The sequence below is a fragment of the Canis lupus genome, chromosome 5 (genome assembly GCF_011100685.1).
Source record: "Canis lupus familiaris isolate Mischka breed German Shepherd chromosome 5, alternate assembly UU_Cfam_GSD_1.0, whole genome shotgun sequence".
NCBI classification, from domain to species: domain Eukaryota; kingdom Metazoa; phylum Chordata; class Mammalia; order Carnivora; family Canidae; genus Canis; species Canis lupus.
Window position 1 is genome coordinate 3,147,851 of NC_049226.1, and position 25,307 is coordinate 3,173,157.

The window sequence follows — 25,307 nt, forward strand, 5'->3', positions numbered from 1 at the left end:
GCCCACCCCACTCGGAGACAGGAAACTCTTTTCTGATCACACATACACATACATACACCCATTGGCTCGTGGGCACATGCTGCCTCACCTGCCCGTTACCTCTTTGTCCACCGTTACCACCTTTTGAGTTGGACTCAAGGCCCCGGAGTATGAAGTCCAAACCTCATGTCTTTTCACATCCCAAAACCCAGCTCAGGGCCCTTCACGTAAGAGCCTCTTAATAAATCCTTGCTGGTTGACCACAGCTGTATTTTAAGGCATGATGCTAGAGAAATGCGGTAAAGAGACCAATTGAACTCAGGCCGGGGGATATTTACGTTTTGTCCTCATTCATCTTATCTGTTGAGTAAACACGAGGGAGCCCACAGTGCTCATGGCATTATAAGGCACCATCTCTGCTTTCCAAGCACTAGCTGCCCCCCAATGCACGAGAAGAAAGAACACAGAAAGTTCCACATTGCAGGAGAGGGTCTAAGCCAATGTGAGCAGAGGAGACACTCAGTATCAGCACGGAGTTAGAACTCAGAACGCAGTAGGGACTCGACTCCCTGGTGCGCAAAATCAGCCCTGAGTCAGTGTCCCAGCCCTGCCACTTGCTATTTGTCTGATTTTACCTAAATTCCTCTCTTCAGACCTTCACTTCCTCAGCCACCAAGTTGAGATAATGACCTGCATTTCAGAGAGTTGTTGTAAACATTAAATGTCACTATGCATACAAAATAGTTAACACACACAGGAACCCGTGGATCGCCCACAGCACTACTCATTTTATTGACATTATTGTTACTCGCACCTCGTTGCTGGCTTCAAAACTTCCTATCTGTGCAACCTGAATCGAACGATGGAAACTCTCCATGCCTCGATTTCCTCATGTGTAAAATGGGGATGCGAACAGCACCTACACCACAGAGTCTTTATTAGGGCTGAATGTGAATACCATGGAGCAGGACAACTGGTGAGATACTATGCAAACCAGAATTCTCCCGGACACAGAGCAAGTGCTCCCTAAACCTTGGTTCATGTTCTTATTACTGCACATTCTGTTCTACATAACCTCACCCTCTTAAAAAAATATATGCATACAGACTAGCAGCAGGAGGGCAGAGAGGGTGGGAGATTGCAAATTGTTTGCGATTCCTTTCAGGCTGTCAATGCCACGGTTGGGTGAAAGGTTTCCCAATACCTCCACAAGGATCGTTAGCACTAATTGGATGAAATAAAACATTTTTAAAAGTTTCCTCACATTAGAATCTGCTGCTGAAGCATTTGTTCTTTGGGGACTAGAAGAGATCTTCAAAAAATGAAACTGGTGAGAACAAAGCAGAATAACATGAAACCAAAGCAAAAAAGTCCTCTGCTGGCTGAGAAGTAAACTACATGGCCCTCATGGTCAGCCACCACAATATGGATAGGGCGGCTCTCCAGGGCAGAGCACAGGTGCCTGGGGCCTCTGGACTTGTATTCTGTGTAGCTTGGTCAAATGCTGAAAAAAAGAAAGAAGAAGAAGAAAGAAGAAAGAAAAAAAGAAGAAAGAAAGAAAGAGAAAGAAAGAAAGAAAGAAAGAAAGATAAGAGAAGAAGAAAGAAGAAAGAAAGAAAGAAGAAAGAAGAAAGAATAGAAGAAAGAGGCAAGGAAGTAAGGAAAGAAAGAAAGAAAGAAAGAGAAAGAAAGAAAGAGAGAAAGAAAGAAAGAAGAAAGAAAGAAGAAAAGCAAGAGAGAAAAAGAAGAAAGAAGAAAGAAAGAAAGAAAGAAAGAAAGAAAGAAAGAAAGAAAAAGAAAATAAAGGAAGGAAGGAAGAAGGAATGGAGGGTAAGAGGAAGGGAAAGAGGGAAGAACAAGAAAAGATCCACATAAACACACAAAGAGCAACAAAAAACAAAACCAAAACCCAAAAACCCCAGAGCTTGGAGCCAATGGACTCCTACAACCCAGAGTCATGTTATGTGCAAATGTAGCCATTTTTATGAATACAAATTCCTATTTGCTTCTTTGGGCACAGAATTACACAGTACGGAGGCTATGCTTGAGAATTCAAGGGCTGGAAGTCCACAAAAGTTCACCCCAACATGGTGGACCGCACTTGCTCTAGTGCATGAGAGCCTGAGAAGAATGAAGGTCATCCTGCAGAGGTATGAGCATCCGCGTGCAAGTCATCTGCTACACCTGCTGCCAGATTCACATCCCCAATCATTCCCATGGCCAGAGGCCACATCCTAGCTCCTCTAATCCCTGCCCTGTGGGGCTCCATCCACTGGAACAGTCTTCCTCCTGCATCTCGGTTAGACACTGAGTCCCAGGGGCTGGCACAGAATGGCACAGAATGGCAGGAGGTGTTCTAGGAGGGCCTTTTCATGCCACGGTAGGGTTGGGTCTAGAGAGGAAGCCCCACCATATTCCACTTTCTCCCAAAGAAGACCAGAGCAGATGTGAAAATGCAAACAGACATGAGTGTGTGAAAAGGACAGGAACAGGAGGCCCAGAGCGAGCAAGAAAGGCATGGAAGGAAAGATAAAGAGAAGCAGCCAGTACGTGATAATGCAATTTTAAGGAGAAACTGCTCCTAACTGAGGCCCATGCCCTGGCTCAGCATCTCCTGCATTTAGTCACTCTCCAGGGACTCTGGGTTCTCATGAGCCTCGAGGGGCTGAGACCAGATCCTGACTCACCCGACCCCCCTCACTGTCCCTATGATGTGGGGCCACTGTCTGCCAGGGCTCCTTTGCTACTTCTGTACCTGCAAACCTCTACCTGGCTGATTACCTTCCACCTTCTCATTGAAAATACCACCCCGTCTGTTCCTAAAATGTTCTCCATGTGAGGATGTCTCTGTCTCATCTCCCGGGGACAACGGTTTGGAGCTAAGGGTCAGGGACAAAGGGAACAACCAGAGAACACTTAAGTCATCATTGCACTGTTAGGGCTTCATGTCTCTATCTCTCATTAAGCAGCCGGAAATCACAGCATTTCTAGAGCTCGGTGAAATCCCCTTGTAAAGCAGATACAGTCATTCTGGGGGTGGGGGGGGGGAGGCAGTTAGATACTTAACCTTTGTCCAAAACAGTCCCTACAGGCCTTCATGGAAGAGGTGGCTTTGCTGAACCAATGAGAAACTAGGAATTCACTCGGGCCATGGAGGTTGGCTCCCCAAAGGCACTGGATGCCTGTAGGCCTTTCGTGGGTCCTTAAATCACAGCTTCCCGTGGCAATGTCCTAACAAGTCTGCCCTGTACTGCCCGTAGCCCCTCCTCAACATTTTCTGTCCTGCGGGTATCTCCTTAAGGGTGCCATCCACAAACAATGCAATTTTAGAAGAACAGTCACCAGGGGCAAAACAATGGGCACCAGCACCAACAGCATCCTTCCAAGGGTCTTCACATGCGAGGGAGAGGATTACTGCCTTGCTGCCTGGCAGCCGGCTCCACAGCCCAGCTTGGAAAACTTTATGTAAGAGGGCACGTTACATCAAAGACAGGCAGAGAATTACTCTTCGCGTGAACCTTCTTAACTTCTACCTCACGCGGACTCTTCCTAAAATTCCAGAGAGTGAGATTTTCCATCATAGTCACTACTCCTCTGCGCCCCTCTCCTGAGTGGTGCACCTCCGTAGACACTGGAGACGGAGTTGACGCGCCAGCGGACAGGGTAATCAGGGACGCAGCCTCGTCCCACCTCATGCAAGACAGAGCCACGACTCTCCTTCTCCTCTTCGGTCTCTGCGAGCCTTAGCCACCCCCCCCCCCAACCCCCCAAGCCAATCAGGACCCAACTCAGCGCTGAAATCTGCAATCTGCTCGGGAGAGGAGTTGTGCACGGCATCCGCGGTCGGAGCACCGAGAGAGAACAGCTCACCAGAGTACATGACATGTTTCCGTGGACAAATCAGACTCATCTCCATGACTTCAGTCTCAGAGAGCCATGTTTAGACAAGCATGTCCTGCAGCCCACCGGCTCCTGGCATGAAGGCAGCCCAGGAGAGCCCAGACCCGTCATCGGCCCAGGACACAAGGGCAGCTGTGCAGGTGCACAGGAGCCCCCTGGCCACGGCCACCACCACCACGACCACCACCAGGACCACCACCACCCCGCGCCCGGGGGCGCCCAGAGTGCAGGCATTCACCACTCCTCCTTCGGGACTCATTAACTTCAGAGCGACTGCTCGCTGCAGGTCCCCAGTCACCACGGCCACCAGGCCACAGTCCTCGACCTCAGCGACCCCCTGCCTCTGCCGCCCCTCGTGCTTACCAAGTCCGGGGGCAAAGAGGCCACTTTTTTGGGGGGAAAGGCTCACCTCCCGACCTGGGAGCGCCCCCCTAACAGCGCCAGGCTCCTGGGGCAGCGCGCTGGGCCGGTGCACCTGCGGCCCCCGCGCCGGCTGCTCCCGCGGCGCGCGCACCTGCACCCCTGCCCCTGTCCTCCCGCAGCCCGGGCACAGCGCCCTGATCCACGCAAGGAAGGCAGCTCCCTACCTGAGGGTGGCGCTCTCCCCCTGCCGGACCGTCACGTTGTCCATGGCTTTGGGGAAGGTGGCATCTCCGCTGCGCACGGGCACTCCTGTGGGCACAAGGAACAGCAGCCTGAGAGACACGACCACGAGGCACTTCCAGGGCAGGAGCAGGTGCCCACAGACCCCCATCCTCGACGGCCGCGGCTTCCCGGGGCTCCGGCGGCGGCGGCGGCGCGCACACCCCCCACCCCGGGCGGGCGCGGGCGGCGGGCGGGGCGAGGGCGCGGGCTCGGGACCCGGCAGGGACCCCGCGGCGGCCGAGGGGCGCGCGAGGCGGAGAGCGCGCAGCCGCCTGCGAGGCTCAGGACTCCTCCCCCGGACCGGGCCTCGGACCGCCGGCGTCCGCGGGGCGCATGGAAGGGGGCGTCCTCCGCGTCCTCCTCCTCCTCCTCCTCCTCCTCCTCCTCCTCCTCCTCCTCCTCCTCCTCCTCGGGGCGGCCCGGGCCGGGGGCCAGCAGGCGCCGGGCAGGTGCGGAGGCGCGGGCGCGTCTCAGGAGCCGCTTCTTCGCGCTCGCAGCTCCGACATGGCACTTGGGAGTGGAGGGAGCACTTTGCAGCCGCGGCGGCGGGGGGGGGGGGGGGGTGGTGCAGCAGGTGCAGGAGGGAGACGGGCGTCGGTCCGAGCCCGCTCCCCGGGGCTGGTTCGCAGGTGTCTCAGTCCACGCCGGGGGGGGGGGCAGCAAGGGGGGGGCGGGCAGCAGGTGCACGGGGGGAGGGGGGGACGGGGCGTGGGTCCGAGCCGGCTCCCCGGAGCTAGTCCGCAGGTGTCTCAGTCCACGCCGGGGGTGGTGGTGACGGGGTGGGGGGAGGTCAGCAGGTGCAGGGGGGCGACGGGGCGTGGGTCCCAGCCGGCTCCCTGGGGCTGGTCCGCAGGTGCCTCGGTCGGTCCACGCCGGGGGGGGGGGGGGGGGGGCAGCAGGTGCAGGGGGACGGGGCGTGGGTCCGAGCCCGCTCCCCGGAGCCGGTCCGCAGGCGCCTCGGTCCGCCGGGGGCTGCTGGCGGCGGCGGCGGGGTGGGATCCGACACTTTCTCCGTTAAGTTTCGGAGGCGGGAGCGCCGGCAGGAAAACAATCCGGAACAATGGCCAAGGTGCAGAGCGGCGCGGGCGGAGGCGGCCGGCGGGGCTGCGCGGGGTGCGCCCGGGCTCCTGCGGCAGCCGCGCCGCCAACTCGGGGACGTCCCAGGCCCAGCGCCGCGGCGTCCCTCGCGGCTCCCTCGCGGCTCCCGCTCGCTCGCTGCGGACGGCGGGGCGCAGCGGGGCCCGCACCGCGCGGATGGCTCAGCCGCCGCCCCCGGCCCGCGCTCCCCCCTCCCGGGAGCGGCCCCGACGCGCGGGCCCGGCCCCGGGTTGTCATGGCAGCGGCGGGGCGGTCAGCGCCGCTCTCCCCTCTCCCCTCTCCCCTCTCCCCTCTCCCCGGGCCGCGGCGGGCGGGCGGGGCTCCCGGGGCGCTCCTGGGGCGCGGGGCGCGCCTTAACCCCTGCGGCGCCGCGCGGTGCCCCGGCCCCGGCCCCCGCCAGGACTCCAACCCTTTCCCGCCGCCCTCCCCCTCCCCTCCCCTCCCCTCCCCTCCCCTCCCCTCCCCTCCCCTCCCTCCAAGACCTGCCACTTGCGGAGGAAGCAGCAAGGCAAAGTTACCAGGCCGCCCTAACAAGCCCAAGACACCTCCTGGAAGGGTCACAAACTCATTAACTAGGGAAGGAACCCCCCGCAGCACGCTCGCCTGCACCTTTACAGTCATCAGATTCATTCCATTAGCATTTAGAGGGGATTTGGAGCGCGTGGGGAGGATGCTGCTTCGGGAGGGAATCGCATTCTTCTTCCAGAGTCAACGCCCACCCAGGCCCCCCACCCCTCCCACCAAGGAAGCTCGACTCCGCACCACCATTCTCCACGGAGAATATCCTCCACTTATAAAGTTAATGCAAAATCACAGAAGCCCCTTCGTGTGTGCAACTGGCAAGACCGCATCAAAATGTTGGTCAAGGGGCAGCCTGGGTGGCTCAGCGGTTTAGCATCTACCTTGGGCCCAGGGCTTGACCCTGGAGACCCGGGATACAGTCCCGCATCAGGCTCCCTGCATGGACCCTGCTTCTCCCTCTGCCTGTGTCTCTGCCTCTCTCTCTCTCTCTCTCTCTCTCTCTCTATCTTTCATGAATAAATAAATAAAATCTTTAAAAAAAATTTTGGTCAAGGTCCCACACTAACTTAGCACACTTAATTCTTATTTGGTCCACATTAAAAGATGCTAGCCCTGCAAAAGTGCTCATTCAGAGGAATGAGTGTGAGCCACTTGCTTTATTTATACTGCAGACTCCCAAGTTCCCTGGGTTGCACAGTCTTTGCAGGGCTGATTTCATCTAACGAGGTGTGTTTTTTTGAATTCCTGAAACTCAGGGAGAAACAGGATTTGCCTCAGCTCCTATCACTTCTCCTCTCTGGCTGCTGGTGGGTCCCCACATACCTACATTTTAATTTCACCCCTTAAGTCCAACTTTGACAGAATGTACATTCTCCTTCCGGGGGCCTGGCCCCTGCTGGAGGGAGGAGCCCAGAGCGGCCCAGCCCACACCGCAGTGCCAGTGCCCACACTAGCATAATCTCTCCCCAGGGACTTCCAGATCTGAGCCTCTTCCACTGACCCAGATTCTCCCTGGGGAGACTTTACCATAATCACCAACAGTGACTTTAGGTCTCCCCTGTTGACTTTCTATCAGATCCAACCAGGAAGCTGGTTTTATTCAACAGTTGTTAAGTAACAGAAAGACTTCTTCCCAAAAGCCATCTGGTCAACACCAAAAAAAGACTGAATTGTTTTTAACTATTAGAGCCCTGGTGCCAGAAAATCCTCACACCTTGCAGGTCGTAACCACCACTTACAAGTAGGTAACGCACATGTTAGAGATGAAACAAGCATCTTGCCCCTCATACTCCCTACTCTAGATTGGTAGGGACAGGGGCAGGGTTTGCAGATGCGGGAGCCATACTCCAGGCTAACAAAGACAGACTGAGCAGACGTGCTTTTCTCTTTTAATAGTTGGTCAGAAAGTGATCAGCCAGAAAAGTTGAGCAACTTTACACTGAAGATCTCAATTAATCCATCATTAAGGCCACTTTTTTTCCCTCATCTCTGGTGATTTCTCCTGAGATTAACTTCTCAGGGAAACCCATCTGCTACTTTTAGCCAGTGGGGACCATTTGATGTATAGCACCAAAAAAATCAATTGTCGTCTTACGGCTGCAGCACGTGACTTTTCTATCAGGAAACAACAACAACAACAAAAGCAAAAACAACAACAACACAGGGGCCTCTGTGGAAAGCAAGAGAGTATTGTTTATATTTTTGAAAGAAAAAAATAAAGAAAAGAAAAACCTATTTTTGCATCAGTCCCTTCTTGCAAGACCCTATCCTATGTCCATTTTACAATGGGAAACTCTGGAACTAGTAAGTAAAGAGTGAGATTGTGTTTGTTGACTCATAATCTACTGAATTTGGGGTTCTGCTTCCCCTAAAGCCAAGGAGTTACCTCTAATCATCTATCCACTGTACCTGCCCCTCGTGCCCCCCATCCCTCTGTGTACACACCTCCTCACCACCTCAGCTGGAAGTAATTACAGTGGTGGAACAGGAAGAGGGATTCATTCTGGGTTTTGGAGTCATTTCCCTACAGGCCTGGGAATGGCAGGGATGATTCCTTTCATAATAAATTCTAGTCCCGGCTCTTGCATCTAATTCCCAGGTAGGTACAAATGAGCATTAGTTTTTGCATCTGGGAATGTGGATAATGACAACAACCGGCCTTCCCGAGAGACCTACATACATGATTAACTCTACAGGAAAATACTTAGAAATCCATTTAAGGTGGAAGATGCTTTATTAATACATTTTGCCTGCCGCCACTTCATTATTATGACTGGGCAGGAAAATAATTCTTCATAGGGGTTCTTTAAGATGTTCGGTTTATACCAGTCTGCATGCCATTGATCTGAGACAGTCAAACCATCTTAGTCTCCGGCCCTGAAGGGAGGGTGCTGAGCTGCAGCATCTGGCAGGAGACCCAGCAGAGCTCAGTTTAAGCTCAGGGTGCAGGGAGCAAAACCACCTGCAACCTCCTACCTGCTCTCTGGGCCCAGGGACCCAAACTTTACCCAAAACTAGAAGTTTAGGAAGCCGTGAAGGACCAGAGACGCCTGCGCAATTAACAAGGCAAAATCCATTTCATTCAAACTTGTTAATGAAGTTGTTTGAATAGATGAAGCTCCAAGTCATATGTCAACTCCCTGCCCATCCCCTAATCCCTAAATATAACCAACACTTAGTGGCTTATCTTATATCCCATCTCGTGCTTCATAAAAACTGCTGGATTTATTTTATTTTTCCCAGCATATCCGAGTTAATGAAAAGGGGATGACAGTCAGAGCAATTTCATTATTTGTGTTCTTTATAGAAACAACTTCCTTTCTGCCTCCTGGAAAGCAGCATCCTAACAAGCGCCCACCTCCACCTTCTTCCCCCCATCTCCCTCTCCTTCCTCCCCTTCCTCCCGCATACACGTATACTGTACACATAAATCAACTTGTCACATCTTGTCTCTGTGCTGACAGCTGTAATTGCTTCAGGTTATAAAAATATCTATAGGACAATGCCTTTCAAGCTCACAGACACACACACACACACAGACACACACACACACACACACACACACTGAGCAAAAGAAAGCAATCATACTCCCTTTACTGATCCAGTGACTGCAAAGGAGGGGCGGGGTGGGGTGGGGGGAGCTTTGCCTGCAGACCCTGGGGAGCTGGCAGGCAGGTGAGGAGACAGGAGTACAGAGTGACTCCTGGCAGCAGTAGCATCCAACACCAGAGCAGGGTTGAAACAGGAGAGAAATTCCCAGTGAAAGGGAAAATCAGCTGTTGTTTTTGTTTTACTCTGTGTTACCTACAGCCAGCCACAGCCGGGGTTAGCTGAAGAGCCATGAATATTCCACGCACACAAAAGACCAAAAGAAGAGCACTAGCTTAAGAAATGCCAGTTCTGCTTCTCCTTCTCTAAAAAGGCTAAAGGCCCCCCTCTCCTGGTGGAGATTCCAAACAGGAGCACAGGCAGCGAGATGAGAAATGCAGGGCAGTGGGAGTGGTGAGGCCCGTAGTAGACCCCGAAAGGTCCCATCAGGAAGGGCAGAGCGGGTCTGGATAAAGAGCCGCCTCCAGGGCAGCAGGGATGGGCTGGAAGCTGCAAAAATACTCGCTATTCTTTCCCACCAATACGAATTCAAGATCAAAATACAGTCATTGTTCATCTGGGCTAGAGTCCGGCATGTTAGGACTTCAACAGATGGAGCAAAAGAGCAACTTGAAGAAGGGGGTGAAGGCCCCGAGGAGAAAAAAAGGGTCACGAATAGAGAGAATGGAAAAGGAGTGCGGTAAGAAGTGGCAAAGGTCAGGCTATCTACAGACTTGGAAAGCCGTGCAACTTTCTAAGAGGTACATGAAGGGGAGGGATGGTTGGAAGAATAATTGGGAGGTAGACAGAAAAGTGAGGAAGAGCACAATGAGCGATTAAAATCAAAGAGCCATGAACGCAAAAGCCAGATGCTCACCAAGCCAAGAGCAGAATTCTTTGGGGGCAGATAGGATTTGGATCCTGATGAGACCCTGGATTCACAGAACCACACGGTGATATGGTCAGAGGGGCCCTTGGAAGATATTTTGTATGAACCACTTATTTCAGAAGTGGAGGATCCAACCCAGGAGGGAGAAGTCATTACCGTGGGGACAGAACGGGGATAACTGGTAACCCAGAACCAGGACTCGGGATGCCCGGCTCCTCTCTGCCATATGCGTCAGGTAAGGACACTGCATCAGCGCCGACTAGTAAAATAACTCCTTCGGCTGCTACTTCTGTGGGCAAGAGAGAGAACTAGTGAAGAAGGGATGCCATCCCCCCTCCGAGGACCTCTGGGAATCCCATTATTCCACGGGTTTCAGTGTATTCAGTAAACAGCGATGGGTAGACTTGCTCGCATGGAGCAGGAATCTCGTTGTAGTTACGGATACGCACACGGAAGGCATAGCCCCTGCCTTTGATTTGCTTACAGTCTAGGTGACCAGGTCTGGCAGTGCTCTTACCCGGATTTATATTCACGAGTCTGAAGTTATAACGAACTCCACCCCACGCTCCCCGCAAGCCCTTGAGAACATTCTCCATGCTAAGGAAAGCAAGCTGGAAGATACCTCCCCCTGGGAATCCCTTTGACTGACCCCTTAGCCTGTCCAGATCTCTAGGCACTGACCATGATTTCCCAAGCTTCATTCACTTACTGATTTTTTTTTTTTCAGTACAAAGTTATCAATGAAGAAGGACCATGGGCTCTGGAATCAGTCAGACACTCATCCTCTTCATCACCAGCTGTGAGACCTTGACTTTGGGGAAATGACCTCACCTGTAAAATAACGGCAACAGTGGTGCCCACCACAAGCAGTGGTTGATGAAGAAACAAGACAATAGATGTAAAGAGTCAGGCAAAGGCCTATGGCACACACTGCAGGGGGTCCCGTGGCGGGCACTCCTGTGCTTCTACGCGGGACCGACTGGGACAGAAGGACGCTGGGCCTGGTCTTCATGCAGACAACCCAGGGGAAGCCTACCGAGCACAGACCTGTGAACACCACCAGCGTCCAGATCCTGAGGTCCATCTCCATCATGGAGACAGCAGACACGTCGTGCTGAGATGTGCTTATAATGGGGAAGTAGCTTGGCCTTCAAATGGGGCCAGGAAGAGGGTGGCCCCCCAGTTCCCCCCGGAGCATGTTGGCCTCAGTGTTCTGCAAAAGCACACAGAATACAGGCCTGTGGGAAACAGTCTGTGCTTGAGAAACAGGGTAGGGCTTTCTCTTCATGGGGCAGCCTGTGAACTTTTATTCGTCGTGCTCCCACATGTAACTGAAACATAACGAAAGAACCTGAACAAAAGACGAGAGCCCTCTGTCCCATCATTAAGTGAGCGATCGCCTCTGACTTCCTTCAACTCCTTCCACTCCTTCCAGGAAACTTCATGGCCTTCATTGAATTCCTACGAGCCTGATGGCTGAATCCAAAGCCTTCTCAGGTCTAGATCTTAGACTCATCATGTGATGATAATATCCTGTGCTGGCCTCATCTTTCCTGATTTCTACTGTTGAACACCCCACCACAGTGCTTCAGGGCTGGCCTCCTTCCCTCTGTAGAAGGGAGCGAGGGGTCCACGTGCACAGACGGACGCCGGTTCTGACATCCACAGGATGCAACCCCGCCAGAGTCAGGTTGTGGTTTCTCATAGAGAAGAGCCCTCTGAATGACAAGCTCACCAGCCCCCAGCTTGGGACCTTCTACCCAAACTTACTGTCAGAGGAACGTGGCTTGCCTCGACCCCTGCATTGCTTTCTCCCCAAACAATTGCCTTTTACTTATTTCTCTCTTTAATTTCTCCTCTGCATTTTCTTTCGTGGTCTTACTCCTTGCTCGCCAGCCAAGGGCAGCAACAGAAGAGACAAACAATTGGTCGAAAACACACAGGCTCAGTTGTACTTTTTGCTGAAGGTGACACTGTAAATATGATCTTCTAAACCAAAAGATCTGGGTTCTAGTCTCAACTCAAGCCATCCTTCGGTCACCTCAGGTAAGGTGCTTTTTTTGAGTTTTTTAAGTTTCTTTTCTGAATTTTTAATTGTCAAAAGCACCAGCAGCTTCTTCATGTATGGGCCTTTGAGAAGATCTAATGCCTTCTAATGCCTCTAAAGGGGCAATGCCCTTTAGAAAGTCAACCCCTAGAGTAAGACGGAGGCTCCGGGTGGGGCGGGGGTCCACGGTATCACCTGCCACCTGCTGGCTGCATGAGGGTGCTCAAGTCACTTCCGCTTTGCTTCCAAAGGAAGAGTTTGGTTTAGGTGACTTCCAAGGGCCCTTCCAACTCTCATAGCCTATAGTTTTAATGCTTCTTGACACTCTCTTCAAAAAGCTCTTTATCCTTCATATTCACTTCTCAATCCTTCCTGTAGAGAAAAAACCCTCTTCCTCATGTCCTTCCACTCTCTGCGGCACCACGGTATGCACTTCACAATTCAGAACGCTGTTGAACAAAGTAATAAAAGAGCTGCCCTGCATCTAAGTCACACTGATGGCAGAGCCAAGATGATTAAAAGTCTTCCGATAAAGGGTTTCTTTAAGGAAAAGAAAATCCCACAATGCAACCAGCAATGTTAATCTTCAATAAATACGCTGTTAATATTTAACTGGCATTTATTTAAACTTACAGTAACTGTCCTATTAAATCTAAATTAATTGCCCATTTGGGAATCTTCCCCTAAAGCCTAGCTGGGACATGGCTGTCTAGATCATAGTCTATGCCAGGCATCCAGCCATAAAAGAGAATATTTAAGTCATCCTTTTAAGACTAGACTATTAGAATATCATGGTTGGAAGGGTCTTGGAGGTCAACACAACTAGGAAGCTTTATACCACGTATCTTTTGACTTTGGGGGGGGGGCTATTTTTCCCCATCTCTGCCCTAAGTGCTTATTATGTCTCCCCTTTATCGCTTTCCCTCTTCTTCTTTTTATTTTTAATTCCCCTCTCTCGCTTTCTCTCCTTACCATCAGTATTTTTTTTTCTCTTGGACTTCATGTCTGAGACTCATTCCGCTGTGTTTTTGTCTCACTCTCTCCTGAGTTTCTTAGAATAACCATTTAGGATACTTAGCAGATTCTATACACACCCATATACAGATATCCATATATAAATGTTATACATATTTTATGTGTCACAAAGACCATTGTGTAACAACAGTTATATATAAAAGACAAAGAGCTGTGAAATAATCCTCGAGTCACACTGCTTTAGAAGGGGCAGTGAGAGTGTAATTGGGTAGAACTGATCTTTGCTATCCCTGAGATCAATCAATAATTTTTATTATAAATGTGGTCCTGGCTGAACTTCTGGGATATTATTTTGCTTTGATTGTAACACATTTACAACATTTCTCCGTCACACACACACTCACTCCCTCACTGTCTTCAGCAAGTCCGTTTACCAGCACAACATGTGGATTGAAAATAAACACCTAATCAAATGGGTTAGTGTTCAAGCTGAGTTAACTTTCCTCAAGAAGTGGGACGTGATGACGATTGAAATAATCCACCCTAAGGTTTCTAAAAGGATAGACCCTTGAGCTCAATTTGTGAAGGGTTCACTGTTTTCCTTGTGGGGCTGGAGAGGGGGTGCGGTGGGGAGGAATGAAGCCGGAGAGGCCACGGGAAGGCAAATATGGGGACACGGATGAGGAAAAGGTGGGCAGATTGGAAGTCATCCCACACATTCTTAAGAGGACTAAATGCATTCTGAACTATTTGCATGAGGAAGGCTTGCATTTGTACTGCCTACAGAAGTCTAGCTTCTTTGTGTGTCTAACTACACTCATACACAAACCATCCCACTTCCTTTTCCTTCTTTACCTCAGTCGCTGTTGGGTTTGTCTAACAACACCACACCATCCGCATAGTGTCTTCAGTTTAAAAAATCCTCCACGTTCAAAGCACCTTCATTCCTCATTTTACTCTGTCTTAGAAATTCAAGACATAGTTGAACACATTTCTGAGGGTTTCTGCATCATCTTGACTTTTACCTTTATGCTGCCCATCTTTATGCATGACCATTAGGAGTTTGAGGACTTTCACAGTGAAGCGATGAATGCTGCAGTTAGAACATCTTAGAACATCTCATTTCGGGATGCCTGGGTGACTCAGGGGTTGAGCATCTGCCTTTGGCTTGGGGAGTGATCCTGGGGTCCTGGGATCAAGTCCTGCATCAGGCTTCCCATGGGGAACCTGCTTCTCCCTCTGCCTGTGACTCTGCATCTCTCATGAATAAATAAATAAATTCTTAAAAAAAAAAAAAAAAGCATCTCATTCCTTCTAACCTGAGAGTTGACGTGGGCTTTCCCTCCTGGGAAGAAATGGTTCCCTAAACCTTCTGAATACCTTCTTCCTCTGGTTTGCCCAAAATGCTCCAAGTGGTGCTGCAGGTAGTGAAAAAGAGCAACTTGTGAGGGGCTTGGAGGAGTGGACTTAATTGGTGCCCAGGTAGCTTTGAACCTGGGGTGGGGGGAAGAACGGGCAAATGTTTTGAGTGTACGTGTGAATAAGAGATAACACGTGAAAATAATTTACCTAAGTTTTCACAACAGTTTGACAAGGTGTCAATATCAAAGATGCCTTAAAAACAAAGTGGGTAATGAGGAGACTATCCTCTTTTTCAAAGGTAGAGAATTAGCTTAAAGCTAAGGCACAAATCAAGGGTAGATTGACATGTTTCTGTATGGAGAGGTATTAATGCTAGATTCCCCAAGGAGTAGTTGCTGGTACCAACCAAATGTAATATTTTTGTCAATGATCTGTCAAAGGGAATTCATAGAGAACTCGACTGACTTTGCAGAAGATATTGAGTTTCCTTGAATGATTAAATCTGCAGTCGACATGGATGAACTGCATACAGCCCACAAAGTTGTGTGAGTGTGCAGAGAAGTGGGCAAATGCGATGCAACATGTTTTAGAAGAAAACATCTAAAGTGTGCTTCTAATGGCCACCTAGAAGTGGTGACTGGGTGGCTCAGTCAGGCAAGAGACCAACTCCTGATTTCAGCTCAGGTCATGAACAGGGTTGTGAGATGGAGCCTCACGTCGGGCTCCGACCTGGGCTTGGAGCCTGCTTAGGATTCTCTCTCTCTCCTTCTCCCTTTGCCCCTCCGCCCTACCCTCTAAAAATAAATAAGTAAGTAAACAACATAGGTAAATAAATAAATAAAATGGGCTTCTAAGACCCTGGACTCTGGGGAGTGGACTTAGGAACAGCCATCAGGATGAACTAAATGTAGACTTCGAGGTAAATGGCTTTGGCTTGAGGGCTGAGCTCTTCAAATCACTGGGTTTACCTTGAAGGCTTTCCTTACCTCAGAGCCTCAATTTTCTCCTCTATTCAGTATGAATATCACCTACCTCATATACTTGCTGTGAAGGTTAAATGAAATAGTATTTGTGAAGTACCCAGTGAAAAACCTGGCGTGCAGTACAGACACCACAAATGGTGGCTAGTGGTTGATTATCCTTCTAAAACCCAGGAAAGACACATTGGAAATAGTCGTGGCCAGTGGCTCCCAAGCGATGATCCTTACAACACATTTTGGAGTATGATACTATGGATTATTGTCTGCAGACATCAGGATATTTTTCCAAAAAGAGAAATGTTGAGCCACACATTTTATGAAAGCTATTAGAAGCATAGAAGCATATTGGGGGAAATAGAAACAAATAAAGAGATGTTACCTTGACTCAAAATTACTGTGTATAAATTCTTCAAATATTACTTTAACAGTTATTACTGTAGCTACAAATAACACAGGGACCTCACACGCCCAGATTCTGAAGTCAGAAATCGCAGTCATTTTCAATCTCTTCTCGCTCACCGCTGCCGACTCCCACATAATCCAATCAGTCCTTCTCCCTCTTGTGGCTTCTTCATGGAAATGTCTTTCATATCTGGCCGCCTTGCTCAACCTCAGCTGCCCAGCCCTGGCCTAAGCCATCGTCCCTCCTTATTGTCTTCTCTGGAAGAGTGAGAGTCTCTCTCGCATAGGTTTCTTTCAGCTGCTCTTGTCAGATCTATTTCGAGCTAAAAATCTGAAATAAAGTTTTCCTGAAAATCTGACCATGTCACTCTGCCAATTCAGTGTTTGGCGACTCCATGCAGCAATTTGAATAGAGTTTCACATCTTTTTTTTTTTTAAGATTTATTTATTTACTTATTATTTGAGAGAGAAGAGAGAGAGAGAGCATGAGCAGGGGTGAGGACCAGAGGGAGAGGGACAAGCAGACTGTGCACTCAACTCGGAGCCCAACACGGGGGTCAATCCTGCGACCCTGAGATCATGACCTCAGCCAAAGTCAAGAGCCAGAAGCTTAACCGACTGAGCCACGTGGGCGCCCTAAAGCTTTACATCTCCGACGTCGTTTCTGAAAACCTCATGATGTGGCTTCTATTTTTACCTTTTTTTCCTGTAACATCTTCCTTTAGAGAGATACATTTGTCTTTATATTAATTTATTCTTATTTTAATCCCTCACAGGTTCTTCTTTCTCAACTCTGGGACTTTGTACAAGACGCGTTCCTGCCTGGGACGCTGCCCCTGCAATTTTCTGGCTGTTTCTAGTCATCCTTGTAAGTTCTAGCTTCCTCCTGAAGACTTGATTTTAACTGTTCCATTCGATGAGGGTAAATGCTCATTGCATCAGTACCTGTAGCATTTGCAATACCTGTAATCATTTAAACTCTGTCTTTTCCTCTGTTATATTCCTGAAACCTTACACAACCCCTGGCACCTAATAGGTTTCTGATAAAGATTTGGTGAATTTAAGTGACTAGGACAGCTGGGAAAATTTCAAAAATTAAAAAGATTTCCTGGCAGGGACTTCCACTAAAGAAACAGTAGGAAGATGAAGGCATTTGGTATTCATGAAGTATAAGGATAGGGTGGACATGACTTAATGACCACACTAGAGCTGGAAATTTAAAAGAAAAAAAAAGCACTTCAAGGAATTGAAAGATGGTAGTTTAAGGATAAAGACAAGCATGTCTGTATAAAAGGTTATACGGACAGAAATAGGATCTAAATAGGATAAGGGAAGGCTAGAATAAATTAATGGGTGACAGACCTATACTGGTTTATTAGGTTAGGGGTGTCTGATGTATATCTCTAACCTTTGAAGTAGGATTCCCACGTAAAACTGCCACTGTCCAAAACAGGTAACTAGGCCATTGGAATTGATGTGACCTGGTGTGACCTTTCTAATGTCATGTTCCCATCTACTCAATAATTCTACCGTGCGCATTGCTAGAGCTAACGGAATTGTGCTTGTCCTTTCCCCATGCACATCTTACAGCACACCCATTCTGGTATATTCGTGTACGTTTGGTAAAAGCATTTTTGAAATTCTGCAAGAAAATGTGTGTGTCGTTTGTGCACTAAATGAACCCTGAGCAGGGGAAAAGCCACCTTTGGGCAGGGTTAGTGGGACTGCCTTCTATTCTTATCCTCCTCTCCGGTGGCTATTTCCTCCACGTCTGACTCCTGACTTCTATTCTTAGCAATGTCTTGGGACACCTGCCCTACCCTGCGCTCACTGTTTCCTTGAGTGCTATTTCCTGATGCACCTTGGCCAGTTTCCTCAGCACCCTTGACTCAATCCTTCTAAAGGCTCAACTTCTCACAACTAGCACTGGGTGACAGTACGTGTCCTTAAACTCTTGGTCCATGGTCTTTTTTTTTCCCCACCTCATTGCTTCCCTACAGCACCCTACCTTCCCGGATATGACGAGGAGCAATCAATTTTCCATATAACTCTTCATTTCTCGCTGCAGTAGAAGATCACTGTGACAGTCATGGTCCAAAACAGTAGATAACACACGGGGCTGCATGCTCAGCTTATGCTCCCCATGGTTTGCTTCACTATTTATGGACAGAACTTCATTTGGGAAGTTCTGTTAGTCATTTTCATTTCCTGAATACGCAGCTGAAAAACATGCACGGGGCCCTGGTGCTCCAGCAATATGGGAAGCTCAAGAGAAGGGCTCTAGAAAATCTCCCCCCAAATCAAGGTTCTGATAAGTTAGAAAGATTGTTTCTGATTGCCCAGCTAGGGCGAAAGCAGCTTTCTCACATGTATGCCATGAGTCCGGCTGGGGTAGGTGGGATGGTACAACAGAGACCGGCATGCTCTTGGTCCGGCCCCCAAGGCTACCGTCTGCTGCAGACAAACATTATAAATAATTGTACAGATAATCAATAAATCACAAGTGGAATACATATTACAAAGGAAAAGTGCAAGATTACAAGAGAACAGAAAATTTCCTATTCATAATCACTCTGTCTCAGCACAGAACGAGGTAAAATATGTGCAATAATAATTCAATGCAAGATGGATGATTGAAGGAATAAACATGTAAAATCATCTAGACTCTAAAGTCTTAATATTTTTCCTTGAGGCCATCCCATTCCCTACATAGACATCTCTACCAGACCCCTTTCTTTCTTCCAAGGGGCAGTAGAGTTCCATGGAACTGAGGTGCCCTTTCCATGTTCTTGTTATTTATCAGACCAAAATAAGAGAAGCTTGTAAGTCAGTTTTTATAAATATTTTCAGTCTACTTATTATGCTCTTGGGAAAGCTAGCTCACCACACTCCTAAAGAAATCCATTCTAATCCCTACATCCAACTTACGACCTCCTAGCACACTCCATGCAAGAATAACATTAATAATAATCAGACTATTAGCCAGAGAGCTTGGTTTGAACCTGAAAAATTTGAGAAACGATCTTCTAAATTATTTTCCAAAGATACCATCTTTAAGCATTAACAGGCACAAGTGACTACTCTGAATTCTGGGAATTGAGCATAATTGCATGGAAACTGACAGGACACAAATGCCAAGAATCCTGTTAACCTTTAATATCTTGAAAAAATTCTCCTTGTAATTATCTCTTTCCTTTGTCCTAACTGTTACTGATGAATATTTAGAGGCATAAGCAAACATGGAAGTGGTTGGATGGTAGGAGTCTTGTTTGGAATCCTAGTTTTCCAGGTATTCCATAAAATAACGAGGTGCTAAATAGAGCACTTGGAAGTTGACTATTTCCACAAGTTGTTTCCATCTCTGTATTTGCTCTGCTCCAGTTCTCTGCTTATAATTCTCCAGGCTGAGCAGGAGCTCCTTTGCATTAGTAATTATACTGAAAATGTAGGTCTGAGGCATTCGGTGTCTAATGCAATTCCTGACCTGTTCTATGTCTTTGGAAAAGTCACTGCACCATTTTCGTGCCTTGGATTTCCTTTCTGTGAAGTGAATATAATGACATTTAGCTCTAACAGCAACAATATTTGCATAGCGCTTTAAACTTTACCGTGGACATTTACATCTCTTATCGCACCTGTGCGCATGTCGCCCGCATTTTTTCCTCCTTTCTGGATTCAACTACCATGGAGGCTGCCCTTGTTTCTCTTCTCTACTATTTTAATTAAATCTTAACTCATCTTTCTGCCCTTAACCCTGCTTCTACTTAAATGGATGCTTTCTTACAGGGACAGAGTAGACTCCTGGGGGTGGTAAGGCTTGGGGTGGAGGGGAGATGGGTTGAACCATAACTGCGGAGACAGTGGTGCCCCTTAGTGCATGGGGGACAAGGAGGCTGGACACTCAGCGATGTGCGGGAGATTCAGTCACAGACGTCGAGTGCACGCCAGGCACTGAGGGGAGTGAAACCTTTTTTTCTTTCTTTCTTTCTTTCTTTTTTTTAAATCTAAGCCCAGGATGTACTCTATTTGCTATATAAACAGAACATTTTTGCAAAGTTTTAATGCTCCCTAATCCTCCAGGAATGAAACTACCTGTAAGCTCAGGGAAGAGTGTGCTTTGATTCGTTCATCAGGTTGAACAATCATCAGTTTGAAAAATCTCATGACCAGCAGCATCGCTTTTGGTGGTATTTGAGTCACCAGTTGTACACCCCTTTTTCTGTGTTGTAGCCATCACATTTGTGGAGAGTCTATATAGGGAAATGGGAGTCTACGCTTCATCACGTCGTATGGTATTGCTAAAGACATATTTTACACTTCTTTGATTATCAATCGCTTGCTATTTATTTCTCTCGTGGATCCGTTTAGGACATTTTTTAAGTAGGTGTATGGGTAGCTTGTTTTATCTAAGAGCTTGATCTTGCATCATATTAAGGAGGTGACAAAATATTTTAAAAATAAGATTTGGGTCTGGAAAAGTAGACAGCTGCTGATATAAACAATTTTGTGCACAGAAGCCAGCTCTCTCCTTCTAAGGCATAGCTCAGTAATGTTTGTTACCTGTTCAGAAAATTGTGGTGTTTCCCTGCCTGTGATATATAGTTCAGGTTCCCAAGTTTGGCAGTCAAGGCCCTTAGAAGTATCCCAAGCCAACTTTCTAGGCTTAGTCTCTGTTCTGGGCTCATCTGTACCCTCATCCATCATCTGGTGACTCCCCAGCTTCTCTACTCAGTTTCCTATTTGGCTCTGCAAGAATCCTCTTCCTTTCTGTCCAGAGTTTTCTAAATCCCACTCAGACATCAGGGACCAGTTGAAATTCCATTTCCTTCATGAAATATTGCTTTTACTGATGCACCCCTTGCCCTTCTCCCTCTTTGGTTAAAAATCAAACCCTTTTTTAAGATATATATCCTAAAGATGGGACATATAACAAATAACATACATTTTTGTGTATTATAGTTGGTCATATACTTGCCTGAACTCACCTAACCTCCCTGAAGGCAGGTGCCATTTCTTGTCCATTTTGTACCACCCCAAGGCTCAGCAAGGTATGTGGCCCCAGAGTATGAGTTCATTGGATTGAACTGGCCTCTCGGTAATTGAGAGAGATAGACCAGATACTATTATCTTTATTTCACACATGAGGAAATTGAGCTTTCAATGAGTTCCAAAAGGTTATATTATGCAGAGTATCAGACGAGCATGCGGTGGAGGGGGAAGAATTTATTATTACCTCCAACTCATGCAAGGCTCAGATATGAACCCTAGAAAAGCATCCAGAGAGGCTGGCCTACATTTCCATGGAAAGAAAACAAAAAATCTCCATTTCTAGGTCAGCTCTCCAATGTAAGTGTTTGGATCTATATCACTCTATATGCCAGTGGTGATGGCAAATCTTCTCTCCCTTAAAGCCTTGTCACCAACTAGAGCTGCAGGTTTCCCCTTCTTAAGACTACGCTCCCAACAGAATCCAGCCAGAAATAAGACGTGGGTTTCCCAGAAACCTCCTCCAGCTCGCCTGGTGGTGGAAGGGTCAGGCTCCAGCTGCGCTCCCTGGCAAGGCTCCAGCCTTGACTACACCCATCCATCACAGCCCAGGCCTGCCCTTCTCGCACGCTGCCTGAGTTGGAAATGGAAGTGGCCTTTTAACAGAACATTGTCTTAGGATTGTGTGAAGCAAGGCTGACAGAGAAAGGAAGATTCATTCCTGACACCAATCATACTAATATCTGTCACCAAAATGACATTTTCCCTTTAATGATGAAAAATTCATCAGGAAAGAGGGAGGAGAAAGAACAACTTTCACAGGCCGCTCTGGTCTGATAGGGAAGAAGCCTTTGCCGCTGCTGTGGCTGGTTTGCAGTCTGAGGAGACAAGAGGGACAGTGGCCAGTCGGTTTACTGAATAGACACGACTGGTACTTGGTTTTGGAAGAGAAGGGTGCAAGCAGATGGAAGCCTGTGGGTGAGGCAGGGTGGCCGGACATCTGACTAATTTCCCGCTAGGCCCGCTGCCTGGCTTTCCCGCGGAACTGATCCCATTTGCTCAGCAACGCTCTGCAGGGCTGCCATGTGCACACCGCACCAGGTCTGGTTCAGCCGAGCAGGTCGCCCGCACGGGTGCACGCCAGGCTACGGGGAAGGGTCCTGTGCACACCTGGGCGGGGAGCACCACAGCCTGCACACGCACACCTGGGCAGGGACCATGGAGACACCAACCAGGCAAGCATGCGGCTGGCAGGTGGAGAGAAGCTGCACACTCGTCTCAGGTGTTCGCAGAGTGAGGAGTCCCCACCAAATCCCAGATTTTTATCCACGAGCCACTGTTTACAGAGATGCTAGGTGCCCACGTCTGTGGAAAACCCTCTTATGCTCCTGGCAGAGTCTGCCTCCCACGACTGAGGCTAAAAAGGCTAGATATTCATGTTCCTGTCCCTTCACCTGCAGCCCACGCGGGAGCTGGGCTGGGACCCCTCCCGAGCTGAGAAGAAGGGGGGCATCCTTTCAGAGCCCCACCGAACCTGTCTCTGACCGCAGCCAGGGGGTCAAAGATCCAGCATCTCAGGCGTGACGAAGGTTCTGGGTCCCAGGGGCTGCTGCGGAGCTTCTGGACGCTGTGCCTCCAGGCCCCTTGAACGTCCTACTTTTCTAAGCCTCCATTAGTAAGGGTTCGGTTACTTGCCACCAAAAGCATCCAAAATACTACGCTCCCGTTACATCGCGGGAGACGTGCCAACCTGACAAGCGCGGCGCATTCCTCGGACTCCTGTACTCAGCCCCGAGCCGCTCTGTGCACACGTGCCTTCGGCTTTGTGCTGCTGCTTTTCTTCGACTGTTATAAACACTGGCAAACGCAGGCTGCTGAGTGCACCCAGAATCATCCCACCCCAGGATGCCTCCAAAGTCTTCATGCTTTTGCAACTCTTTATGCTGTTAATTAACACAACACCCACCCATTAGCTGATCTGCCAGCAAAGCAGCTCGGCATCATTATCTTCTTCATGGAGAAGGAAACTGAGTCATTGACGTCCCTATATTTGCACAAGTGGGCTCCTGGCTCCCCCTTTCCTCCTCCAACATTCACACTTACACATGTATTTTAGGCCAGCAGTGGTATGCTTTCAAAGGGCCTTCACCTGAACAATCCAGCCCCTGACAGGTTTTTTTTTTTTAAAGGTCTTTAAAACCTTAACCCCACTACAAATTCCTACAAATAACCAAGACTGCACTGTCCACATCCTCAATTTTGAACAAACATGTTGTCCTTCTCTCACGTTCTTGGAGTTTTCTGCCTTCCTGTATCCTTTCAGACACAGAAGAAGCTTCTGTCCTAGGACTCAAAGGTTCAAAGTGACTTCTAAGCTCCAAAAATGACACTGGAGCTCTGCCTTAGGGGAGAGAAAGGATGTGAGAGACTGTTCTCAGGGAAGGAACAGCAGGTGGGCAGGAGGAAAGCTTCCTGTCTAGGAGGCAGAAGCGCTGACCTGGTGGACTCGGGCAGGCTGGTGCCCCTACTGTGGGCCACGTGCAGCGATGCCGCCTTCCGGAGGAAGATGCTCCTGCTCCTCGGAGGAGCGGGCTGGCCAGGGGCCCGCCTGACAGTCTAGGGCAGGGGCACAGCGCTCCCTTTAGGTCCTGCCACAGTCCGACCCACTCCTGGGAGGAAGGCAAACTGGCCCTTAAACCGCCAGACAGGACACTTAAATTCCCTCCATCACCTAAGTGCGATCACCTGGAGGACGGGATGTGGCCACCCTTTGAGACAGCAACGTGGCCAAATGCTCAGTAGAAGTCCCGGGGGAATTCCACATCCAGCAGAAAACGAATGGGGGAAATAAAGGATGAAGCACCGTATGTGGACTTCAGGTAGAAAGTGGCCAGGCTTCCCCGACTGTGAAGGAGAGGACACTGCTTGAGAGAGGCGGTGCAGTGTGGGCGCGTAATGTCTTTAAAATTTGTATTTATTTATTTATGTATTTCTTTCGGTATTTATTCTTTATTTAGAACACGTGGGGTGGAGCAGTGGGAGAGAGAGAGAGAGAGAGAGAGAGAGAGAGAGAGAGAGAATCTCAAGCAGACCGAGATTATGACCTGAACTGAAATCAAGAATCAGATGCTTAACCAACTGAGTTACCGAGGTGCCCGGATAAGTACCCATGATTTTATTTTTTACTTTTTATTTTTATTTATTATTATTATTTTTAATAATAAATTTATTTTTTATTGGTGTTCAATTTGCCAACATACAGAATAACTGAGGTGGGCACTTGACGGGTTGAGCACTGGGTGTTATTCTGTATTTTTTATTTTTTAAATTTTTTTTGTACTCGTGATTTTAAACGGAATGGCTTTTTAAAACTGTTTTTGAACTGATAAAGACCCTTTCTCCCTGCACAGTTAAATTACTGGCAAAATAAATTGTATTTGTCGTGTAATTTGATTCTCTCCCAAATACCCTGTCTGGAAGAACCATCGAGCCCATTTGACAGACGGGTAAACAAAGGATGGTACTTGTAGCGGGAAGTCGCAGAGTGCCCGTGGCGGAATGGGGAAGATCTAGGTCTCACATTCCACATTCTAACTCAAAACTCAGACTCGCTCTTCCTGCCTCAAGGAACTCTCCCTGTGTCATGGCTCATGGGGTGGACGAGGGGCCCCAGGCAGGGTAACGGGGATCACGTATGAAGAACAAACGGAGGCTACAACTCAGGAGCAGATGGTACAGGAGCCCGACGGTCCTGAAGAAGCGGGCCCAGTGAAGAGTGTGCCGCAGAGGAAGAAAAGGAAGACAGCCCAGGAGGTCTGAGAAACGTGAGAGGCCCGCCGTGCATCCCCTGGGTGTCACTCCTGAGTTTCTGGGAAAGCGGCATTTATGGTCCACAGAACAAGAAGCGAGGTTGGGGAACGCAAATTGGGTCCCGCCCCAAGGAGCGTCGTGGGGAGGTGGCCGCGGGCACACCCGGCGGGACCCTGAGGAGGACCGGAGGCCTGTGTCCACAGCGGGGCTCCCTCAGGAGGTCTTGGTTATAGGCTCCTTGGCCTCTTGGTGGCACGTAGCCTCGGAAATACCCTCCTCCCCGAGAGGCCTTCTCCTTGTAGTTGCAGACACCATGTCCTTCTCAGGAGGGCACCGTCGCCACTGCCAGGTGTGTCTCAGCCTCCACTCAATCTGCCAAGGAAACACTCACGCCCCCAGGACACAACTCAGATGCCTCCCTCTTCCAAGGAGTCCCCTCTGCAGATCCCCTCGAGGGGTGATCTTCCTCTTCTGAATTCTTAGCATGTCTAGTCTCTTCTCTAGCAGGGAAAACATATCGCCTTGTGTTATGGTTGGGGATGAACACATGGCACCTTCCCCACAAAAGATAAATCCGCCATTAGGACGGTGTTTGTCTTTCATTAGATCAATTTGCTTTAGACCT

General features: G+C 48.9%; 1 protein-coding gene across 6 annotated transcripts in view; it reads right to left on the reverse strand.

Annotated features, from left to right (window-relative positions):
- NTM (neurotrimin) overlaps positions 1–25,307 on the reverse strand; it is a 934,064-nt gene that overhangs the window by 392,376 nt on the left and 516,381 nt on the right. For 2 of the 6 annotated variants that reach the window (XM_038535612.1, XM_038535616.1), the window contains exon 2: positions 4,467–4,551. In XM_038535612.1, coding sequence (XP_038391540.1) covers positions 4,467–4,551 — 85 coding nt within the window. Of the gene's footprint in view, positions 1–4,466; positions 4,696–25,307 lie in introns of those variants that run through there. The other 4 variants (XM_038535614.1, XM_038535613.1, XM_038535615.1 and 1 more) reach the window with 3 other exon arrangements.